Here is an 18,234-nt window from a genome sequence, read left to right as displayed (position 1 = left end):
CAGAATTAAGGTCTGTATATGTTTATATTTAGAGTATAAATAATTTACATTTTTATGTATGACATTATACTAATAAACTATAAACTGTGATTGATGTTTATTGAAGTCACTTAGGAAGATTTTTCACCTAAGAACCCTTAAACAAAAGCATGAACATAAACATCTTCACCTGGGGTGCCAATTCACCTTACTCATGCTGCGGCCAGAATGAAGATACTGGGTACACTTGCCATTACACTTCAGTCCAGCAGATGGCAGAAATACACTCTGCTTGGGAACTGCAAAAAAACCTCACAGGTTACTCTGGCCAGTGAGCCCTCCTTCCCTTCCCTTCTGTGAGTTTTGTTTTTTGTTGGGCAGTTTGCAAACATAGTGTTTAGACCCTAATAAACCCCTTCAATAATTGTACATATCCAGAGCATAGGTTGGGTGCGCGTAACATGGGGTCAGAAAAATGGCATAGCTAATAGGCCAGCATGTTGAGCGGTCAAGGTATGCATTTTCATTGTCATCCCAGGACTGTGAACCGTACCTGAATAAATTAGTCTTGGCTACTGGCGATTGTCTGCCTAATCTTGTGCAGATAACAGAATGGGTAGACGCGTTGGCAAGTGACAAGAGATTTATTGGCCCGTCCTATATAGCTATCTGGTTTACAAGCCCAGTGTGTATACACACGAAAAAGTAGTACAAGTAGGCCATTTTCTTGAGGTTTCAGTCAATTCATACTAACACACACAATTCAATGGGATGGAAAGCTTTCTGACCCCGATAGGCGTGCACATTTTTCTGTGACGTGGGCCGTGAGCGGGTCCATAGCCTCGTTCTGGCTTTCAATGGCCGCCGGATGAATAAGGCGAATAAATGCGGAGGGCACAATCTATGTCATACTATTATACTGTACTTATACTGTTCAGTCCAGGTTTGCTTTTACAATACTTACAGTAAACACTCAAGAAATTCCAAACTGGCAGTCTGTTGTATATTTATTATTCATAATGGCAACAAACCTTTTCAATTATATTTTCCCTCATACCTCTAAGACATTACACAAATTAATCTCAGTTAAACAATATATAACGGCAGTTGATTTGAAGATCCCTTCATAATAGTACTCCATCACGAGATACTAGACAAAAAAAACAGCAAGAAAAACATAGAGATTTTCAATAGAATAAACTTTGAACATTTCCCTGCTAGTTCCCTACATTGCTATGATCACACACAATGCAAACAGCCCGATATTAATCAAATATGTAAGTAATCTTAACAACAGAAAGGTTAAAGGACTAAATACTTGGATAGTATCACAGAAATCCACCCTTGCTGTCGGCATCTAAGCTGTTATTATGGCAGCTTCTTCATTCAATGCCTTTGGCTTTGAGTTCATCTCGAACTCTCTTTAGGTAGTCATCATCCGGGTAGCCAAAACTTGCAAAGGAAGCGAAAGTAACATTAATAACTTTAAGAGACAACATAAAATGAAATAAGCCTACTAACCAGGTATTCTACCTGAGATAAATTATTACTCCACTTTCTACACAAATGATCTATAGACATTTGAAAGTCAGTTAACCACGTGTGTAGCAAATCTAATGTTTTTGTTTTTCATGTTTACTAACCTTTGTGATCAACATCTATTTTATTAGCCACCTACCTTTGTGCTCCTCCATGGATGTTGGTTTTATGATGAACATCATTCCAGGTCACACAGTCATCCACGCCACTGGTGCGTGAAGTGCCCACTGTAAATATCAACCTCTGGTCAAAGGCCTTTCTCAGGAGTGCCAGTACCTCCCTCCCTTCCTTGTTGTCTGGCAAGTAAGCTGTTCTGTGTGTACCTTGGAATGATCGCCCTGGCTTGGGATGTTTGCTCTGCCAAACAGAATTGAGAGAAAATAGCATATTTCAGTATAATTGCACATTATTATGATATTGAACCTCTACTGCAGAATATTATGCTACAGTGTACTACTTTTCTGGTACGCTACCTAGTCATTGGGAAAATTACATTCAGATAAAAAAGAGAAAAATACCCCCCCCCAACCTCTTACCGACTGAATGCCACTGGGAATTTGATAGTTAATGACTATGCTGCCACAATGTTTATACCCTGGAAGGCGTGTACTCTGTGCATAGTGTGTCATCGTTCCATCTGGCTGGTCTCCCACAACCTTTCCAAACACCTTCTTGCACACAGGACAGGTGGCACCCATGCTTTCCACTGACTGTCTTAGGCAGTCCTTACAGAAAGCATGGCCACACAACAGCTTCTCTTTATCGGTAAACTCATCCATACAGATGGGGCAGGTCTCATCCTCTGAGGGTCCACTTTCATCTTTTCCTCCAGTTAGTGTTTTGTGATTGCCATTTGGTCCTTCTCTTGAAGCTGCCTCCCTCTTTTCTTGTCCTTCATATACATTTGCTGCCTTCCTCCCTCCTGGCTTTTGTTCCTCTTCTCCATATAGATCCATACTGGTTGGTCCATCCACTGACGATCCATTTCCTTTTGCACCACCCTCATATCCTCTATCTGCTTTCCATCCTGCTCCACCCGTGTTCTCATAAACCAGTTCCCCACCAGCTGCTCCTGGTTTCCACTCCATTTCTTCATCCCCTTTTGTAGCTTCCCTTGCTGGATCATCAACATACGGTATCAAGTACTCAGTACCTCGCTCATATCCAATCATGTCCTTGTGTTTTTTATCAAAGATAGCTTCTCCAACAAGCTTCTCGATTTCGCTTACTGCAAAACGTAGATGATCTGGAAGGCCAATCATGATCCAGACTCCATTCTGTATTCCATCTCCAACGGAGGCAAGAGATGAGTTCTGTTCTCGGATGTCGCTGAGATGTTTCTTTACCATCTCTGTTTGGTGGTGAGATGGGTTTTGCAAGGGACAGTACATAGTTGTCATAAAAGCTTTTTGATAAAGAGACATGAGTGCCCTTAAGGCATTCATTTCCAGAAAGACTATTTTATTCCCCCTTGTCTGAGCTGTGATAATTACATATTTATCGGTCTTGTTTTCCTGGAAGTCAACACCAAATTTATTCTCAAGATCCTTAATTTGCTTCTGGAAAGCTTTCCCCATGAGCTCCCAACAGTCACACTCAATGTGCAGCCCCTTGGACAGGTGAGGGTCCTTGATGTCCATCTCAATACCTTTGGGTCCATCCCATCTCTTACGGGAACTCATGTTTTCAGCTGTGTCCTGCCATCCATTCTCCGACATCTTGGGTCTTGTGTCTTCCTTGTAATCTGGCAGATTCAACATTCTCTGTGCTACAGTTACATGATTAGGTGGCCCTAATAGGTTCCAGTTCTGGGCAGAGGTATAAAGCATGAGTTTGTCATCTAAGCCCTGAATCTCCCTTACCACATCAACTACACTTGGCACTGGGACACTAATAACGTTAGCAGCACATTCCAGGAAACGTTTTTGAAATTCTTGAGAGGCATTTGTGACTGACTTGCTATTGGCTCCAGTAGTCTCTTCAACTGAAACAGACACATCAGCTTTGATTTGCACTCCATGTTTCTCTTGAATACTTTCTATTTCCTTCGTGAGCATGTGATTCATGTACCAGTACTGATACAGTGGCACCTTCATAGTCTCTCCACTACTCTCTCTACTGGTCTCCATCTGGTCAGGGTTGGTGTGTTCAGACACAGTGTGGGTATTACTTGTTATTGGATGTCCAACAACTTGCCGAAATTTATTGTAAAATTCGTCCACCTCTTCGAAGGTCCCTTTCACAATGAGAACATCATCCTTTGTACGGTATTGTCTGAATTTCGTCGAAAGTTCATTAGCAAGATGACGGTCATACTTCTTGACATCCACAACCATACTCAATGCCATTGGGATCTGTAAAAAGGAAAGAATTACCAATTTGTTCACTGTCAAAATCCTTTTTTCAAAAAAGATAAGATGCAATGAGAATTATTAATCGCAATGACAGCAATTTATACATACCTCTTCTGCTTTTTGCACAGAATTTGCATATTTTTTGCGGAGTGCTGGCACTGGAGAAGGCTCATCTACTGGTACTTCAGTTTTGAAGTGCACCACGACTTCGTCTTCTATATCCTTGAGCTTTAGTGTTCCTGACTTCAGCTCTAACAGCTTCTCACAGGCTGGAATCAATCACTGAATTAATATTAAAATCAAGACTCGTCTAGACCAATGACCAATAACACCAAACAAGTGCATCTTCTCTTACCTGATGAAGGGCATACAATAACATTGGCTGCAAATGGAGTTTCTAAGACGTGTACACTCCTAATCTCAACTTCCCACGGAAGTTTACTGCAGAATGTCTGGAGGGCCTTCTCTAAAGTCTTTTGCCATTTTTGTGGTAGTTCTTTTAGTCCACATTTTACTTCCACGAGCACTGCTGCAACATCTTGAGGAGACAGCTGCATTAGATCCTCTTGTGGATTCTATTTGAAAATGATAAACCACGCATGTCATTTAACATACAGCAGGACTTATGTGACACATAATAATTATATTCGCAAGCCAACAGATACAGTTTATTTCATCCAAAAAATAGCTTTGGGCCATTTCTACAGGAAAGCGCTCCAAGTCTCCAATAGCTCATCCAATAACAGGTGCTCTTTAGTGATATAGGTACTGATAGAATCCATATTCTAGAGAGCTGCTGGTTACACCCATGACAAAAAACTATGGCAATCCTTATCAGTTAGTTAGCAGGCTGCTCCTGCTTTCAAAATACCCCCTATTACTCAAATGCTATCAAACCCAACAGTAGCCTTAATTTTACAGCCTAGGTAGGTTAGCAACATAGGTTGGAGAGATGCAAGCCAGTAGATCAATTTAACCTACTATTATCTATTGACATCAAACCTGGAGAGCAATTAACAAATTTACCCAACCGCTGTTCCCACAGTTTAAGGTAGGTTTTATTTTTGATGGTAAATGAACTTGTAATAAGATAGAATAACAAAAGAATGTTCATTGCACGCACGCACTGCCCAAAGAGGGAAAGCAGGAGTTTTCTCTAACCGTTTCATCCAGATCTTCAGAACCTCGGTCAAAGGAGCTCTGCGATGACATCAAGCCTTTAGCGCCATCATACCGTCCTTGTGCTCCTGGTGTTTGTTCCATAGTATGTGTTGTCGATCCTGGGAGCTAGAATGAAGTGGAGTTTGCATCTGACCATTAATTACATTTTTTTAAAGCACAGAATTTATGAAGAAGCCTTAAATGCATCTCTAGCACTGTTTTTTTTACTCTAGTACTTTTCAGAAAGAGACAACTCAAATGGTGAGAGATGATTTTTGGATGCAGGAGCTTTAAGTGCATCCAAATGTGGCAGAGACCATTAAGGTGGATGAATGTTTAGGGTTCATGCATGATAATACATCTCTGCTGTCTGTGATTCTGAAGATAACAGAAGTGTTGATAACTCTAGTCAACCTACCTCAGTGAATTCCTTTGGGACTGAACTTGTTGATTCTCCATGTGTTGAAGGATGACTGGAATTCCCTTGGATCATGGGGGCTTGTGGCTGGAAAGTATGGATTGATTTCAAGATTAAAACTACTGGTAATTATGAAATAGAAATAAATCCATACAACTATTACCTGCAGATGGATATTTTACTCTTAAGCTTTCTGTGCAATATCTATTTGACTTATTTCTTTGTCACCTGTAAAAAGCATAGGCTGAAATGGCTATTATTATCTATGAGGCTATAGGCTATTATCCATAAGAGTTCTTCAAATACTGTCCTGTTATAAATTACGGTGCTGTGCTACTGTACTTCTCAAACAATATCGTTGTACTTACCGGGCTATCTCCACTGGATTGTCCAAAGTGTTGCTGTGATGTTTGGGGTGCTGATGAGATTTTCGAAGGCTGCTGAGTTATAGCGGTTCCATTTTTGGCAATATCCTGAGAGAGGAAAGCATGGAGGCACAGCAAGTTAACAGTTGAGGCTTTCAGGTGTCAATGTAATTCAAGAAGAGTCTCGGCACATTAATTGCCACACAACTCAGAGCAGAAATGGCTCCCTCTAAACCCCAGCTATGACTGAACAAATACTCTTTTGGCATTCTGTCTAGCGCATCATAGATTTCAATGAATAAACACAACCACAAGGTTTTGTTTTCACTGAGTGGAGCTCATAGGCTGTGCTTTATCTCAAAAAGAAATGTTGTTAGCAGTATTGGAAATTTGACCTCAAAGATATATAAAAAAGAAAGAAAATATGGAAAAAGTCTACCTAAAGCTATTCTTTATTGAGACTTGACCATTACGGAAGTATGATGATGATTTCTAAGCATATTCAATGTTTTGAATCAGTCAATGTTTTCTTCTTTTCAGTCAACACACCTGATCAACGTGGTGGGAAGGAGTCGTCGAGCCCTCATCAACGCTCATCTCCTCCTGAATTTAGGAGAAATTATAAATTAAATTATAAAATGATAAAATGATAAAAATGTGCCACATATTCCCCTACAGGAAAAGAGTAGTGTGGCAAATGGCATTTCAACAGTTTGAAAGATTCTGATAATTTGGTGACTTAGTCACTTCCGCAATCCAGCGTTTTAAAAGTGTGATGCACATACAAAATGTTTAGCATTTTGCAGAGATGACAGGATCCAAAATGGGAAAATCTTCAACACTTTAATTTGAGGTGCTTGGAACAGGGTCTTGCACATTCCCCAAACTATTGTTCTCATTAAGAGCAGCATCTTATGACGGCTATAGCTGTATAATGCATATATGCCATTCATTTTACAGAAACTTTAAATCAAAATACAGCAACTAACAATATCACCGATGTACCAATAATATACTGTACCTACCTCTTTGGTTCCTGCTGCTTCTCCACCAGTTTGAGGATGCGTGTCTTGTGGCATTTGTGAATGTTGCTGATAGTTAAAGTAATTGCCCTGGTTTGGAGGCCCTACTGCAGCTGACGGAAATGGACCTGTGAGAGGCTTTTAAAATAACAAATATTGAATCAGCATGATCAGTGATGTCTTTCTACTTTGTAGATGAAAATCTCATATTTTTATATTTAGATACAATGCAGATGTTTATGTGGACTCTTTTGCATGTGGCTGATGGTGTTTCTTTAACTGATACACACAATACACTTGGTGTGACCAAGAGTTACACTTACTACACTTAACTTTTTAAGAACTTAAGCCCTGAAATGAGTGAGACAAAGAGCTAGTTGACAGTACAACAAAGAATAAATGCCAAGTGTATGTACTCTGTACCCATGATGGCTGTAACATATTTTTCAGAGATCAAAAGGGCAGCAGGATCAGCAGCAATGGGGACATGCCAGAACCACAATATGAGGAATGTACTGCACATTGCTCAAACATGTAGGCTATCATCAGAAACACTTTATTAGCCTATTCCTGCATGTCTTCATGTTTCTAAAACAGTTTTTGTACTCCTACAACACATGTTGCCAGAAATAATATTTGGCACGGGTCAAATAGCCTGCACAATAAACCTAAAATCCAATTTGTGTCATATTGTGCCCGAGCAACAATCCATTCTGACATTTGCATCATTCCTACCAGCCTACTTGGGATTGCACCAATTGTCATGATCTTCTCTGAGATTGGACTGTAGAATATAGAACTTTATCTGCCTATCATAAACATTGTTTTGGATCAAAGTAGCCTAAGTCAATCACATTTCAGGATGTGGCTCTTGATTCTATTGAATAGGCTATCTGATGTAGGCTGGTGCAAACATTGCTTACATCGCGTCCTGGTGCTTCATCTCCTTGCGAACCGTTCGTAGCCATTTCCACCAGATGTTTTCCAACCTATTGAGAGATTGTTTTAATTTCATAATCAGTGCACAAAAGTCTAAACTATCAGACAAAGATAACGTCCACCCCTTTTAGATCTATGCGTCCACCTATCGCACACTCTCCGACCCATCCATCAAACACAGGCATGCCGCTTCCTGGAGGATGACGTCGAAAGTATAAAGGTTTTGATATAGGAATGTTGACTTTCGGCATTTACGCCACAGTAAATAGACATAGTAAATTTAGTAGCCTACTGTAGCCTAGTTCTAAACAAACAGCACATAATGTTCGCAAACATGTCTGCACACATCATTAAAACGTCTTACACAAGCGCTCACAAATTACTGCGTAATGAGGCTAATTTTCGTTTCGGTTTGAGAGATTTTCCGTAAACGGGCTCTGGATTCATCAAGCGACGATGTTAAGACAATGACATAGAAATACTGTATCTGTATGTTTATGAAGGTAGCCTGGGCTATGACTTTTAACAACCTGACATAATCGCATTGGTTATGACGTTTGTGAAAATAAGGTAGATGAACGCTGTTGACTGCACTGCTGCCAAAACTCAACCGCGTGATAATCTACGGAGGGGCAGATGTTTAAAAGTTCACAAGTGAAGCACATTTTGCCGTGCCATTTCGTTAGTCATATTGTGCAGAGTTGCATAGTCCAGGTCTTCGGCTAAACAGTCAACTTCTGGTCAGATTGGCTATTAACTTTAAGCAACTCCGACACCTCCTTTTTCGCGTAAAGGTAGGCTATAGTCAATTCGGAACATGATCGAATTATGCTACTAAACACAAGGTCATTAAAAAAACATTGCATTTTGACTACTTACTGTTCTCCTAATGTTTTACCAGGTTGTCCGTTTCGGCTTCTAAGAGGTAGGCTAATTCACACACTTTGCGACATGTACTTGCCATTCGCACTTCAGTTCCATGAAAACGAAACTGAAAGGGTGCTCGCATTATTTTACGCTTGTTTGAGTGAGGTGCACTCATGGGGTGCAATTCAATTGGCTGTTGAGCTCAACACAACCTTTCGCCAGATTCATGCATGACAGGAAGATTCATGGACTTTAGAATAGCCTACTTGTAATAATTGTAGCCTACCCATGTCTGTTGACGAACTGAAAAACCTTCTACTCAATGCCAATGGAAAACTTAATTGTGAAAGGTTTGTTTTTAGATTAGGCAGGCTACAAGCCTATTTTCAACAAACAGAATTTAGGCATACTTTAATTGACATGAAATCTGGAGCTGTGGAATATTCTTCTAAAAATCATGAAGTGTAGGCTAGATACTATGGAATTAGAGTGGAGGTCAGTTTTTTCTCCTTTAATTCTTTTTATATCGTAATGACAACCATGAGTATAACACATCCCTCAACAAAGAATACAAATTGATTTGCAATTTAAGCAAACATATCAAAGTCAGATCAAACAATTAACATAGATTAACAAGACATGATGAATCTGATATTGTTTTGCTAATATGCATCTATCCTTGTGTTGTGATCTCTGTGAAGAATGAGTTGCCTAGTCCTCCCACTCTCATCTGAAGATATGGAACATAGAAGAAATTCCACATAACACATTCTGGTAGGCCTACATTTTATGAACAAGGAAGCATTTTAATTAATTTATTCTGGGTTATGAGTTGAGCCGTGGGATTCTTCATTCGATGCCTTTCGCTTTGAGTTCTTCCCTTACTCTTACTAAGTAGTTATCGTCTGGGTAGCCGCCACTAGGAAAGAAAAAACATAAAGCATTCAGGATCAAATTCACAATCTGCTGTCTGTGATAGTAATCAGTTTTAGGGTTTGGGTAGCGGTTCATTCATTTATATTTTCCCTTTCATTTTTAGGCTAATTAGTCATTATAAGGATATGGGTTTGCTTTCACTGCAATCCTGCCAAGAAACAATGGACACATGCTCCTTAATGATCTACCTTTCTGGTCCCCCATGAGTGTTGATCTTGTGATGGATGCCATTCCAGATCAAACAGTCATCCCCTCCTGTTAGTGAGGTCCCAACAGTAAAGACCAATCTCTGATCGAAGGCCTTCCTTAGCAGTTGAAGCACTTCCCGTCCTTCTCTAATGGCAGGTAAGTACGCTGTTAGGTGAGCCCCTTTGAAATGGCTGCCGGGGTTGGGATGATTTTTCTAAATACAAATAAGAGACTATTAGAAGAAACTCATTCATATATTAGCATTCATCACACAATTCAAATGTGTTATATGTTGAGCATTAGTAAGTGTTAAAATTAAATATGCATAAACTCTCAGGCCCTTTAAAATGAAACCACTCTCTCAAGTGACACTACCGGTACTCTAAACTCAATTACTTTTTTTTACTGTGCCAGTTGATTACAATTATTTAGTTGCCCTTAATATTTCTTCTTTACATATATCTATAACAACCTGCCATGATCTCTTGAGGTTAGGTTACTTTGTAAGGTACAAAACAAATATGTGACAGGCCTCATAGTGCATCAGACACTTCTTAGAAATCTTACCGACTGAATGCCACTGGGAATATGATAGGTAATTACAATAGTGTCACATCTTCTAAACCCAGGAAGGGTGGATTTCTTGATGGAGTGTGTCATTGTTCCATCTGGCTGGTCTCCTTTCAATATTTCTTTTCCCAGAAATGGACCCAATAACAAACCACCGCCACGTTCATGTCCTCGTTCCCTTCTGGTCCCTTCCAAAACTCCCCTATCTGCTCCCCATGGCTCTTCAATATCTTCATAAATTCCTCCTCCAGAGGCGGCTCCCTTTCCCCACTGCTCTCCTTTATTCCCCTTTGATCCATTCCAAGCTGGTAAATCAGAAAACGGTCTCAGGAATTCAGTATCTCGCTCAAATCCAATCATGTCCTTGTGCTTTTCATCAAAGACAGATCCAACAAGCCTCTTCTCGATTTCTCTTACTGCGAAACGCAGGTGATCCGGAAGGCCAGTCAGCATCCAGACTCCATCGCTACCACACCCTTCCTTGACGACAAGCGATGGGTTCTGTTCACGGACGTCACTTAGATACATTTTTACCATCTCTGTTTGGGTGTGGGATACGTTTTGCAAAGGACAGCACACAGCTCTCGTGACAACCTTCTGGTAAAGAGACATCAATGCCCGGAGGGCATTCACCTCCAGACTGTGAGCATGATTCCCTACAGCTCTGACTGCAACACTGTCCTTTAACCTGTTCTCCGTCAGAGCAACTCCAAATCTAGTCTGAATGCTTTCTATTTGCATCTTGAAAGTATTCTTCATTATCTCCCAGTGGATGTCACTCATGAGAATCCCATCATTCAGAAGAGGGTCAGTAAGAGCATCGGATTTAACGTCTTTACGCAACACTTTTTGGGGGGGCTTCTCTGCAGTAGGATGACTGACCTTCGCATCCTGTTCGACATTCTGGACAGATGCATGGGGCATTTGGACTTCTCTTTGTTTATTCCCATCAGATTCTTTGTGTAACTTCTTGGACTGTGTACTCTTGGGATTGCCTTCTTTGTTCTTCATTCTAGTATAATCCATGTTGGCTTTTACGTCCATTATTTTCTGTGCTGTGGAAACGTTCTCTTCTGGCCCAAAGAGGCTCCAGTTCTGAGCGGACACGTTGAGCATTAACTTTCTCTCCTCTCTCAAAATGTCCTTCATGAAATCAATCATGATTGTGGGATCTTGGTGCACACTTGGTAGGATAATGGTCTCAAGATTATCAGAGCATCTCTGGAAAAGTTCAGCAAATTCCTGACAAGCATTTGCCAGTGAGTCACTGGTAGCGTCCTTGTCAGCTTCAACACACATAGAGACGTCGTTGTGGATTCTGACTCTATATTTCTGCTGTAACCTTTCCATCTCTTTTCTGTGCACCTGATTCAGGTACCAATAATGAGCAAGGGGGACCGTCATGTGACGGCTGGCGTTGGATAGTGTGCTTTGTAAGGCACCGCCCCTTTCATTTGTCTTGGGGTTTACGGTGCTGCAGAACTCTGTGAAGAATTCATCCACATCTGGTAAACTTCCTGACATTGTGAAAGTGTTGGCACCGGAGTTGAATTTGCCGAATTTTTTAACTAGATGTTCCTGAATGTCGGGCGCCAACTTCTCGACATCAACCGCCATGGTCAGGGCCGCTGAGAGAGTGATCTGGGAAAAAAATACATGAAACAAATAAAACATGTCCTGTTCCCTGTCTCCTGTGTGTTCAATGTTTGAAACAATATGATCAAATTAAGGATCTTATTGATAGTATACTTTTTAATTCGCCTAAATTGAGCGGATTATACTATTTTCAGTGATGAAAGCATTGAGTCTGTGCAGCATGAGACGTACTGCACAAACTGGGTGATTTGTGACATCCTACCTCCTCTGATGTAGAAGTGTCTGTCTCAGCTACTGCATACTGCTCTGAGTCCTTTACTGAAGCCACTGATTGTGAATTGTCTCTGTGAAACTCCACAGTGATAACTCGAGAGTCTTTTAACTTCAACTGGGCAAACCGCTGGTCTAGAACTATGTCAAGAGCTAAAACAAGAACATTGCCAAATAAAAAAACACCTTTATGACACATTTTGCAAAGCCAGTGATTTACCGACTTCAGTTTAAAAGGTTTGTATTAATAATTACACTGCCCATATATAGCCTAGTTCACATTATATAAACACTATTCGCATTATAACAGTCATATATTGTCCCTCTATTGTTTAAAAAAACGGATGATTCAGAGCGCTTATTCGGGATACACACACACACACACACTTTCAACAATCATGAACCAAGAAACGGTAGCGCATGCAACACTTGCTGTGTTGCATGCCGTACATGGAATTGCAGGAGAGATGGAGAGAAATTGAGTGGCGCTGCATGGCCATTGGCCAGGCTAACAACATGTCATATAAAACACAACATTTTGGGCACCTTAAAATATGTCAAACCTTACCGGTTGATGGATAAATGTCAACTGTAGCCCACTCTGTGGTATCCTCAAGCTGCAAGCCTTCTATTTCCACTGCGGAGCCCAAGTCTTTTCTAAGCCATGTCTGAAGAGCTTTCCTCAGCGCAAAGTCCTTCCTTGGTATATGCCCCTCCGGCCACTTCACCCTGGCGTGTAGCACAGCTGTGCCGAGAGCCAGAGGAGGGGCCGAGGGGACTTTACTTGTCAGGTAATTCCCTGACAAGTACAGCTCCTGCACAAAAGGTGATAGGTGTCAATATCTAAGTATGGAACACATAGGTTACTTTGTATAACTTCTGTTAGTTGCATAGAATAAATAAATGCAAAGATGTAGACTATGTACTCATAGGTGTGATCTCATAGATACATCATACTGTATATAAAACAGTCAAAATATAGCCTACAAATAAGTTGTGCGCCACCACACCACTTAGGCCTACTGTACAAAACAAAACGACACACTGATAACTCAGAAAAATGACCACATCAAATACATACACCATCCTCTGAGTCTGTGGCACCAATGTGTTGTTCTGGGTTCATTAGGCCTGCTGTGTCCTCGGGAAAACCTTGAACTCCACACAATCTTTGGAAATTATGATCGGGGTTCAAAGAGATGTGACAGTCATGTCAGAAAAGAGACGTGTTAGGAACTCGCATATCATCTCGCGTCATTCACTATTCGCACTATCCCAAAGGGATTTGAAAGTATTTGAAATGTAGAACACTTCAAGATTTTACAAATCATATATGCACAATAGTAGGCTAGTAGGGCTAGGCATACACACTTGACAGAAATCAACAACACTTCCTTACCTGTGACGCAGGTGAAAGAGGCTACCAATACAACCCCACAAAATACTCGACAATCACGATGTCGTCATGAGTCTTTCATTTTCTCTATTTAGATTCTTACAAGAGACAACTCCTTACATACATGTTCACCGAATATGCGCCTTTCGTCGCGGAAATGTACGAAAATAGAAAACGAAAGTGGCGGTTGCGACCATAGACCTTGTGACGACATGACGTTGTGCTGCGCTCAAAGCGGCTACCTGAAGACACACCCATTTTATGATCACGGAAAGGTCATAGCCTACGTTGCACTTCCATGGAAAGCTTACACTTGGGCATAAACGAAAATATGCACATCCTAAACACTTAGCCAACCTAAGAAAAAGGGGTCAAATCACTTACCCTTGTGAACTTGAACTCGAATAGGCCTAATTAGAGGGATTGAAATACATTCTGAGTGTTTACTTTAATCAGAGAGGGTTAACTGGTTGTGTGTTCATCCTCATTCATCTCCACATCCTGATCAGCATGAGACAAGGAGAGACCAAAAATGAAATCATTAATATGCGCAACAAGGCTCTTTTTGGAGAAACTGGAGCTACAGTAGATGAGTGTGTAGCCACAACAAATAAATAGATACAAACAATTACTTTTCTTCTTTATTACTGTAACAGCAAGATCAAATACACAATGAACAAAGTATATTATTTGACCAATTGTAATGTTTTATTACATATTGTGTCTGTAACCCACCCTGGATTCATCCCTCGGGATCAGGATATGGTCCAACATTTTTCAATCAATCCCAATCCCTACATTTTAACAATGCATACTGAAAAATTGATCCAAAAACAAGATTGGATTATGTGATCTGTTCTGATATCAGGATCCGGTCTCTCCTATGAACAACCCATTTTTCAAAATGCAATCCAATCCAATATCTGAAATATGATCAGATCACTTTTGAACAACTGGAATTTCTGCCTGGAAAAGGAGCACTTCAGTTTCCCAGCAAAATAGCTTCAGGACTTTGGTCTTCAGTTGTTTCATTACTCCTTATGAAGTTGCAATTGCCATCATCAGGAAACAGTTAGGCCTACCTCTATTTTGTTCAAGAGGACTGTAGCTTCACCAGCCAAAATGGAGAAAGATATTCCCAAAAGATGTTAGAGCGTATAGCACTCTTTGGTTATTCCTGCACTCAGGTAGCCTGGCAAGCCAAACTATACATTATTGCCGCTCTAGGGTGCGTCTAGATTTCTAGGCTAGCACTCAGGTTTATTGGGGATGGAAACTAAAAAAATAATGCTGACTGCCTTGACTAACAGTTGCTGACTACCATAAACAGTCACTTGCACCAATGATTTCTCCAGATAAAATCACACAACAAGAAATATAATTCCAACTCTTCCATAATGGAAATCATTGTAAAAATGATCTTTCTGGATACAAATTGTCCTTGGATTAGAACAATTAATTATCATAAACATACACCTGCTTTCACCACCATAACCAATCTCTACAATTTCACCTGATACAACAACAAGTCTAAACTTTGATGATAAAATTGTTATAAAACATAAAAAAAAAAAAAAAACATTATTTTATACATCTTGATATATTCAATTGATACATAATAGACTTATACGTTTATTATGTCTCATGAACAGATAACAGTAAGGGTCATGCATGGCTCACTGGATGTATGTAGGCCTAAATGATGAACATGCCTACATGTCCACCATCCATACCACAGCTGCATCATTAATTAATTAATTCATTCATTCATTCATTAATTCATCCATCCATTCATTCAATTCCCTTTGCTTTCAGCTCCTGCTTCACCTGCTTTATGTAGTCTGGGTCTGGGTAGCCATTACTGTGGAGAACATGAAAAAATCTGTTACATTTCCACTTCGTCATGATCAAAATGTTATTGAATGAACATCGGAGTCCCTGGAAATCTTTACTGTATATAGCTCAATTAGGAATTGTTAACATCCAACCACAATTTACAGACAGATAGCTTAAGTCTAGACAACGTTGTGAACCAACACCTTTGAAGCAATTAAAACATCAATTATTACAGATTTGGAACATTCAGGTTTCATCTGATACCTCAAATGCCCTCCATATTTGCTGGTCTTGTGAGAAATGCCATTCCAGATGACACATCCATCTTTTCCAGCGTTATGGGACACCCCCACAGTAAACACAAGCCTCTGTGAAAAGGCCTTTTTCAGGAGTCGAACCACCTGTTGACCCTCAGGGCTGTTTGGCAGGTAAGCGCTCACTTGGAGACCATCGAACGGCTTTCCTGGGTTGGGATGATCATTCTACGCAAAAAAGGCATTGAGGGTGAATGTGAATTACTGAATGCGAAATTCCTGTGAATTCCCATTGCATGTCTTAATATACCTGAATTAATGCCAACATGGCTGAATAAAGAAAAAGGACAGATATTCAGTAGTGAACTTACTGTCTGGACAGCACTTGGGATATCATAATCGATTACAATTGTGTCGTGACCTAGAAAGCCTGGCAGACTCTCGCGCTCTTTGCGGATTGACATTGTGCCCTTCGGTTGATCTCCAAGACTGCCAGACGTTGTTCCATCTGCGCTAGGATAGCTGGCCCCATCAGCCACAGTACCAGGCTGTCCAGCTGCAGTCAAGTCTGCCGTTTTTCCTTGTTGCATTCCTGATCTCGTGCACTCTTTCATTTTTCCAGTTTCCAAAAGTCTCGTTGACACGTCTGGTCCTACTGGCTGGCCTCTCTCATGTTTCTTTACCTCTCCCTCGGTTGGTCCCTTTTCTCTGCACACTGCCTCGGAAATGCGCTCCGTTTTACCAGAACAGTTCTCTTGAGGACAATCAAGAGCCCTTGAGTGAGAGCTCGCGTCTTTTTTTGGAACCAGGAATTCTGAGGTGCTCATAGTCGTGCCTGCAAGAGGGTCTGATCGAGAGCGAGGAGTCTCCACACCATTCTGAAGAAGTCTGGTCATGTCCTCGCGGGCTTTCGATCTCATATCACTGCCAGTTTCTCTGTTTTTGAAGTTCAGAATCATTTCTGCTTGAATCTTCACATTGTTTTCTCTCTCTATCAAGGCCATCTCCTTTCTATATGTTTGACAGGCCGCCTGGTACTGGGAGAAGGGGACACGGCAGCTTACTTCCTGAGACGACCCATCCACTTCTGAGGCTTGTGTCCCAACTGGAACTGTACTCAATGACTCATCATTCTCACCCTGCTCCTTTTGCATGACTGTCTGACAGAGTTCTGCATAAAACATGTTCACCTCCTCTAGGGTCCCCTGCATGGATAGGCAATCTGCCCCTAAGCTGTACTTTTTGAACTTCTCCATTACTTCAGCTCGTATCTGGGAGCTGCATTTTTGCACATCCACCACTGCGTTCACCTTCATTGGGATCTAGATAAGAGAGTGAATGAAACAGATGAAGTTCATTTGAAGTACAGTAATTCATGGATGAAAACCAACATATTGTTTGCTTTATTTCATCACCTGAAAGAGGGACCCCTCACCAGAGGAATATGAGGGGTTGTTTTTTTCAGCTGTGTCAATCATCTGAGCACTACTGTAAAAGTGTGCAACAGCTGTCTGTTTCAAGTCTTTAAAAGTCAGACTGGATGATTTCTTGCTCAGTAAAGCATCAAGAGCTGCACATGTGAGGAAAGAACTTATTAAAACAAAGCAGCGAATTAACTTTATTTTTTGATTAATGTAGGCCTACTTTGCCTTTGAGTACTTTATTGCATTCAATAACTCTGTCAGCTGACAGTTAATTAAAATGTAAACCTGTCCAGACATCCTTACCTGAGAAAGGTGTTATCTTCACCACTGCACAACCTGGGGTTTCCAGAGGCTCTAGTCTATGAATATTGCAGCTGATGTCCATTTCATCTGCCAAAGCTGTATTAAACCACGACTGGAGTGCTTTCTGAAGCATAGGCGCCCACCTTTTTGGTAGGTCCACCTCGGGCCGGGGCCAGTGAAGTCTAACATAGAGTGAGCCAATGTTAGGAGGCGCAGTTGGTGAAGCGGCTCCCAGTTCATCCTCTGACAAATACAGGTCCTGAAAGAATTCCGAATAGAAAGATTTACTTCTACCTAAGATCGATGACATGTTACATTAAAAACCCAACTGCTATAACTCTAAACCAAATGAAGGATTTGCGGAATAACAGTCAGCCCCTCTAATCGCTTGGCATTTCTCTCCACTTACCGGTACTTCATCCACCTCATCCATGTGTCGATCGAATATCCAAAACCTGTGATGTTTCCGACTGTAAAGTGACAGAAAACGACTGGTGGCCAAGATAAACCCTTCGTCTGTTGCTAGGCTAAATGGGTAAGCTACATTCACTTACAGCTAATCAGTGAACATGTGACCTGGCTGTTTGTAAACGGTAGGATTTTGAAGAATCGAAAATGAAAGCTACAGTATGGCTGGAGCGCATTGAAGTGACTTCACAGTACATGCGACGCGGCATGAGTTTCGCTCACCGCTAGGTTGCTCCAGAGACACTGGTTGCTCTTCTTGAATTGAGATTGGTGTCCCAAAGACTTTTGGTCAAAGTTCAGAGGTGTGTCACACCAAAAACCAAAAAAAGCATTAAATGTCAACAACTA

At 40.9% G+C, this 18,234-nt stretch overlaps 3 protein-coding genes across 6 annotated transcripts; all 3 read right to left on the bottom strand.

The window, feature by feature from the left end:
- Positions 1-968: 968 nt before the first annotated feature.
- LOC134091813 (uncharacterized) lies at positions 969-8,763 on the bottom strand. Of its 3 annotated transcripts, none has more exons than XM_062544485.1 (12): positions 8,657-8,763; positions 7,762-7,827; positions 6,842-6,976; positions 6,366-6,419; positions 5,820-5,924; positions 5,452-5,538; positions 5,034-5,159; positions 4,228-4,447; positions 3,981-4,141; positions 2,055-3,872; positions 1,658-1,875; positions 969-1,431 (listed from the first exon to the last, which is right to left on the bottom strand). In XM_062544485.1, the coding sequence occupies exons 2-12, from the start codon at positions 7,804-7,806 to the stop codon at positions 1,362-1,364; spliced, it is 3,039 nt and encodes a 1,012-aa protein (XP_062400469.1). In that variant the 5' UTR covers positions 7,807-7,827; positions 8,657-8,763; the 3' UTR covers positions 969-1,361. The 3 variants fall into 3 exon arrangements, with proteins under 3 accessions (XP_062400469.1, XP_062400470.1, XP_062400471.1); XM_062544486.1 differs by lacking the exon at positions 8,657-8,763 and adding an exon at positions 7,923-7,940; XM_062544487.1 differs by lacking the exons at positions 5,820-5,924; positions 6,366-6,419; positions 6,842-6,976.
- A 377-nt stretch (positions 8,764-9,140) lies between these two features.
- LOC134091811 (uncharacterized) lies at positions 9,141-13,805 on the bottom strand. Of its 2 annotated transcripts, none has more exons than XM_062544483.1 (7): positions 13,605-13,805; positions 13,287-13,374; positions 12,774-13,020; positions 12,198-12,358; positions 10,337-11,980; positions 9,769-9,983; positions 9,141-9,563 (listed from the first exon to the last, which is right to left on the bottom strand). In XM_062544483.1, exons 2-7 carry the CDS (start codon positions 13,329-13,331, stop codon positions 9,494-9,496), a joined length of 2,382 nt encoding a protein of 793 aa, XP_062400467.1. In that variant the 5' UTR covers positions 13,332-13,374; positions 13,605-13,805; the 3' UTR covers positions 9,141-9,493. The 2 variants fall into 2 exon arrangements, with proteins under 2 accessions (XP_062400467.1, XP_062400468.1); XM_062544484.1 differs by having other exon boundaries at positions 13,287-13,357.
- Positions 13,806-14,262: 457 nt separating this feature from the next.
- On the bottom strand, positions 14,263-17,968 carry LOC134091810 (uncharacterized). Its single transcript, XM_062544481.1, has 6 exons — positions 17,828-17,968; positions 17,419-17,677; positions 17,107-17,261; positions 16,063-17,013; positions 15,702-15,919; positions 14,263-15,462 (listed from the first exon to the last, which is right to left on the bottom strand). Exons 1-6 carry the CDS (start codon positions 17,849-17,851, stop codon positions 15,393-15,395), a joined length of 1,677 nt encoding a protein of 558 aa, XP_062400465.1. The 5' UTR covers positions 17,852-17,968; the 3' UTR covers positions 14,263-15,392.
- Positions 17,969-18,234: the final 266 nt, after the last annotated feature.

The sequence above is a fragment of the Sardina pilchardus genome, chromosome 9, assembly GCF_963854185.1.
Source record: "Sardina pilchardus chromosome 9, fSarPil1.1, whole genome shotgun sequence".
NCBI lineage: Eukaryota > Metazoa > Chordata > Actinopteri > Clupeiformes > Clupeidae > Sardina > Sardina pilchardus.
This window is presented reverse-complemented; position numbering and strand designations above follow the sequence as displayed.

Excerpts from the sequence above, each read along its gene's own strand:
- LOC134091811 (XM_062544483.1), bottom strand. The coding sequence starts at position 13,331 with ATGAACCCAGAACAACACATTGGTGCCACAGACTCAGAGGATGGT. Across the intron at positions 13,021-13,286 it reads CCACAGACTCAGAGGATGGT|GAGCTGTACTTGTCAGGGAA; the intron begins GTATGTATTTGA and ends CCTTTTGTGCAG. Across the intron at positions 12,359-12,773 it reads TGACATTTATCCATCAACCG|CTCTTGACATAGTTCTAGAC; the intron begins GTAAGGTTTGAC and ends TTCTTGTTTTAG.
- LOC134091813 (XM_062544485.1), bottom strand. The coding sequence starts at position 7,806 with ATGGCTACGAACGGTTCGCAAGGAGATGAAGCACCAGGACGCGAT. Across the intron at positions 6,420-6,841 it reads AAGCAGCAGGAACCAAAGAG|GAGGAGATGAGCGTTGATGA; the intron begins GTAGGTACAGTA and ends TCCTAAATTCAG. Across the intron at positions 1,876-2,054 it reads TTCCCAGTGGCATTCAGTCG|AGCAAACATCCCAAGCCAGG; the intron begins GTAAGAGGTTGG and ends TCTGTTTGGCAG.
- LOC134091810 (XM_062544481.1), bottom strand. The coding sequence starts at position 17,851 with ATGGATGAGGTGGATGAAGTACCG. Across the intron at positions 17,014-17,106 it reads GTGAGGGGTCCCTCTTTCAG|ATCCCAATGAAGGTGAACGC; the intron begins GTGATGAAATAA and ends TCTCTTATCTAG. Across the intron at positions 15,920-16,062 it reads TCCCAAGTGCTGTCCAGACA|AATGATCATCCCAACCCAGG; the intron begins GTAAGTTCACTA and ends TTTTTTGCGTAG.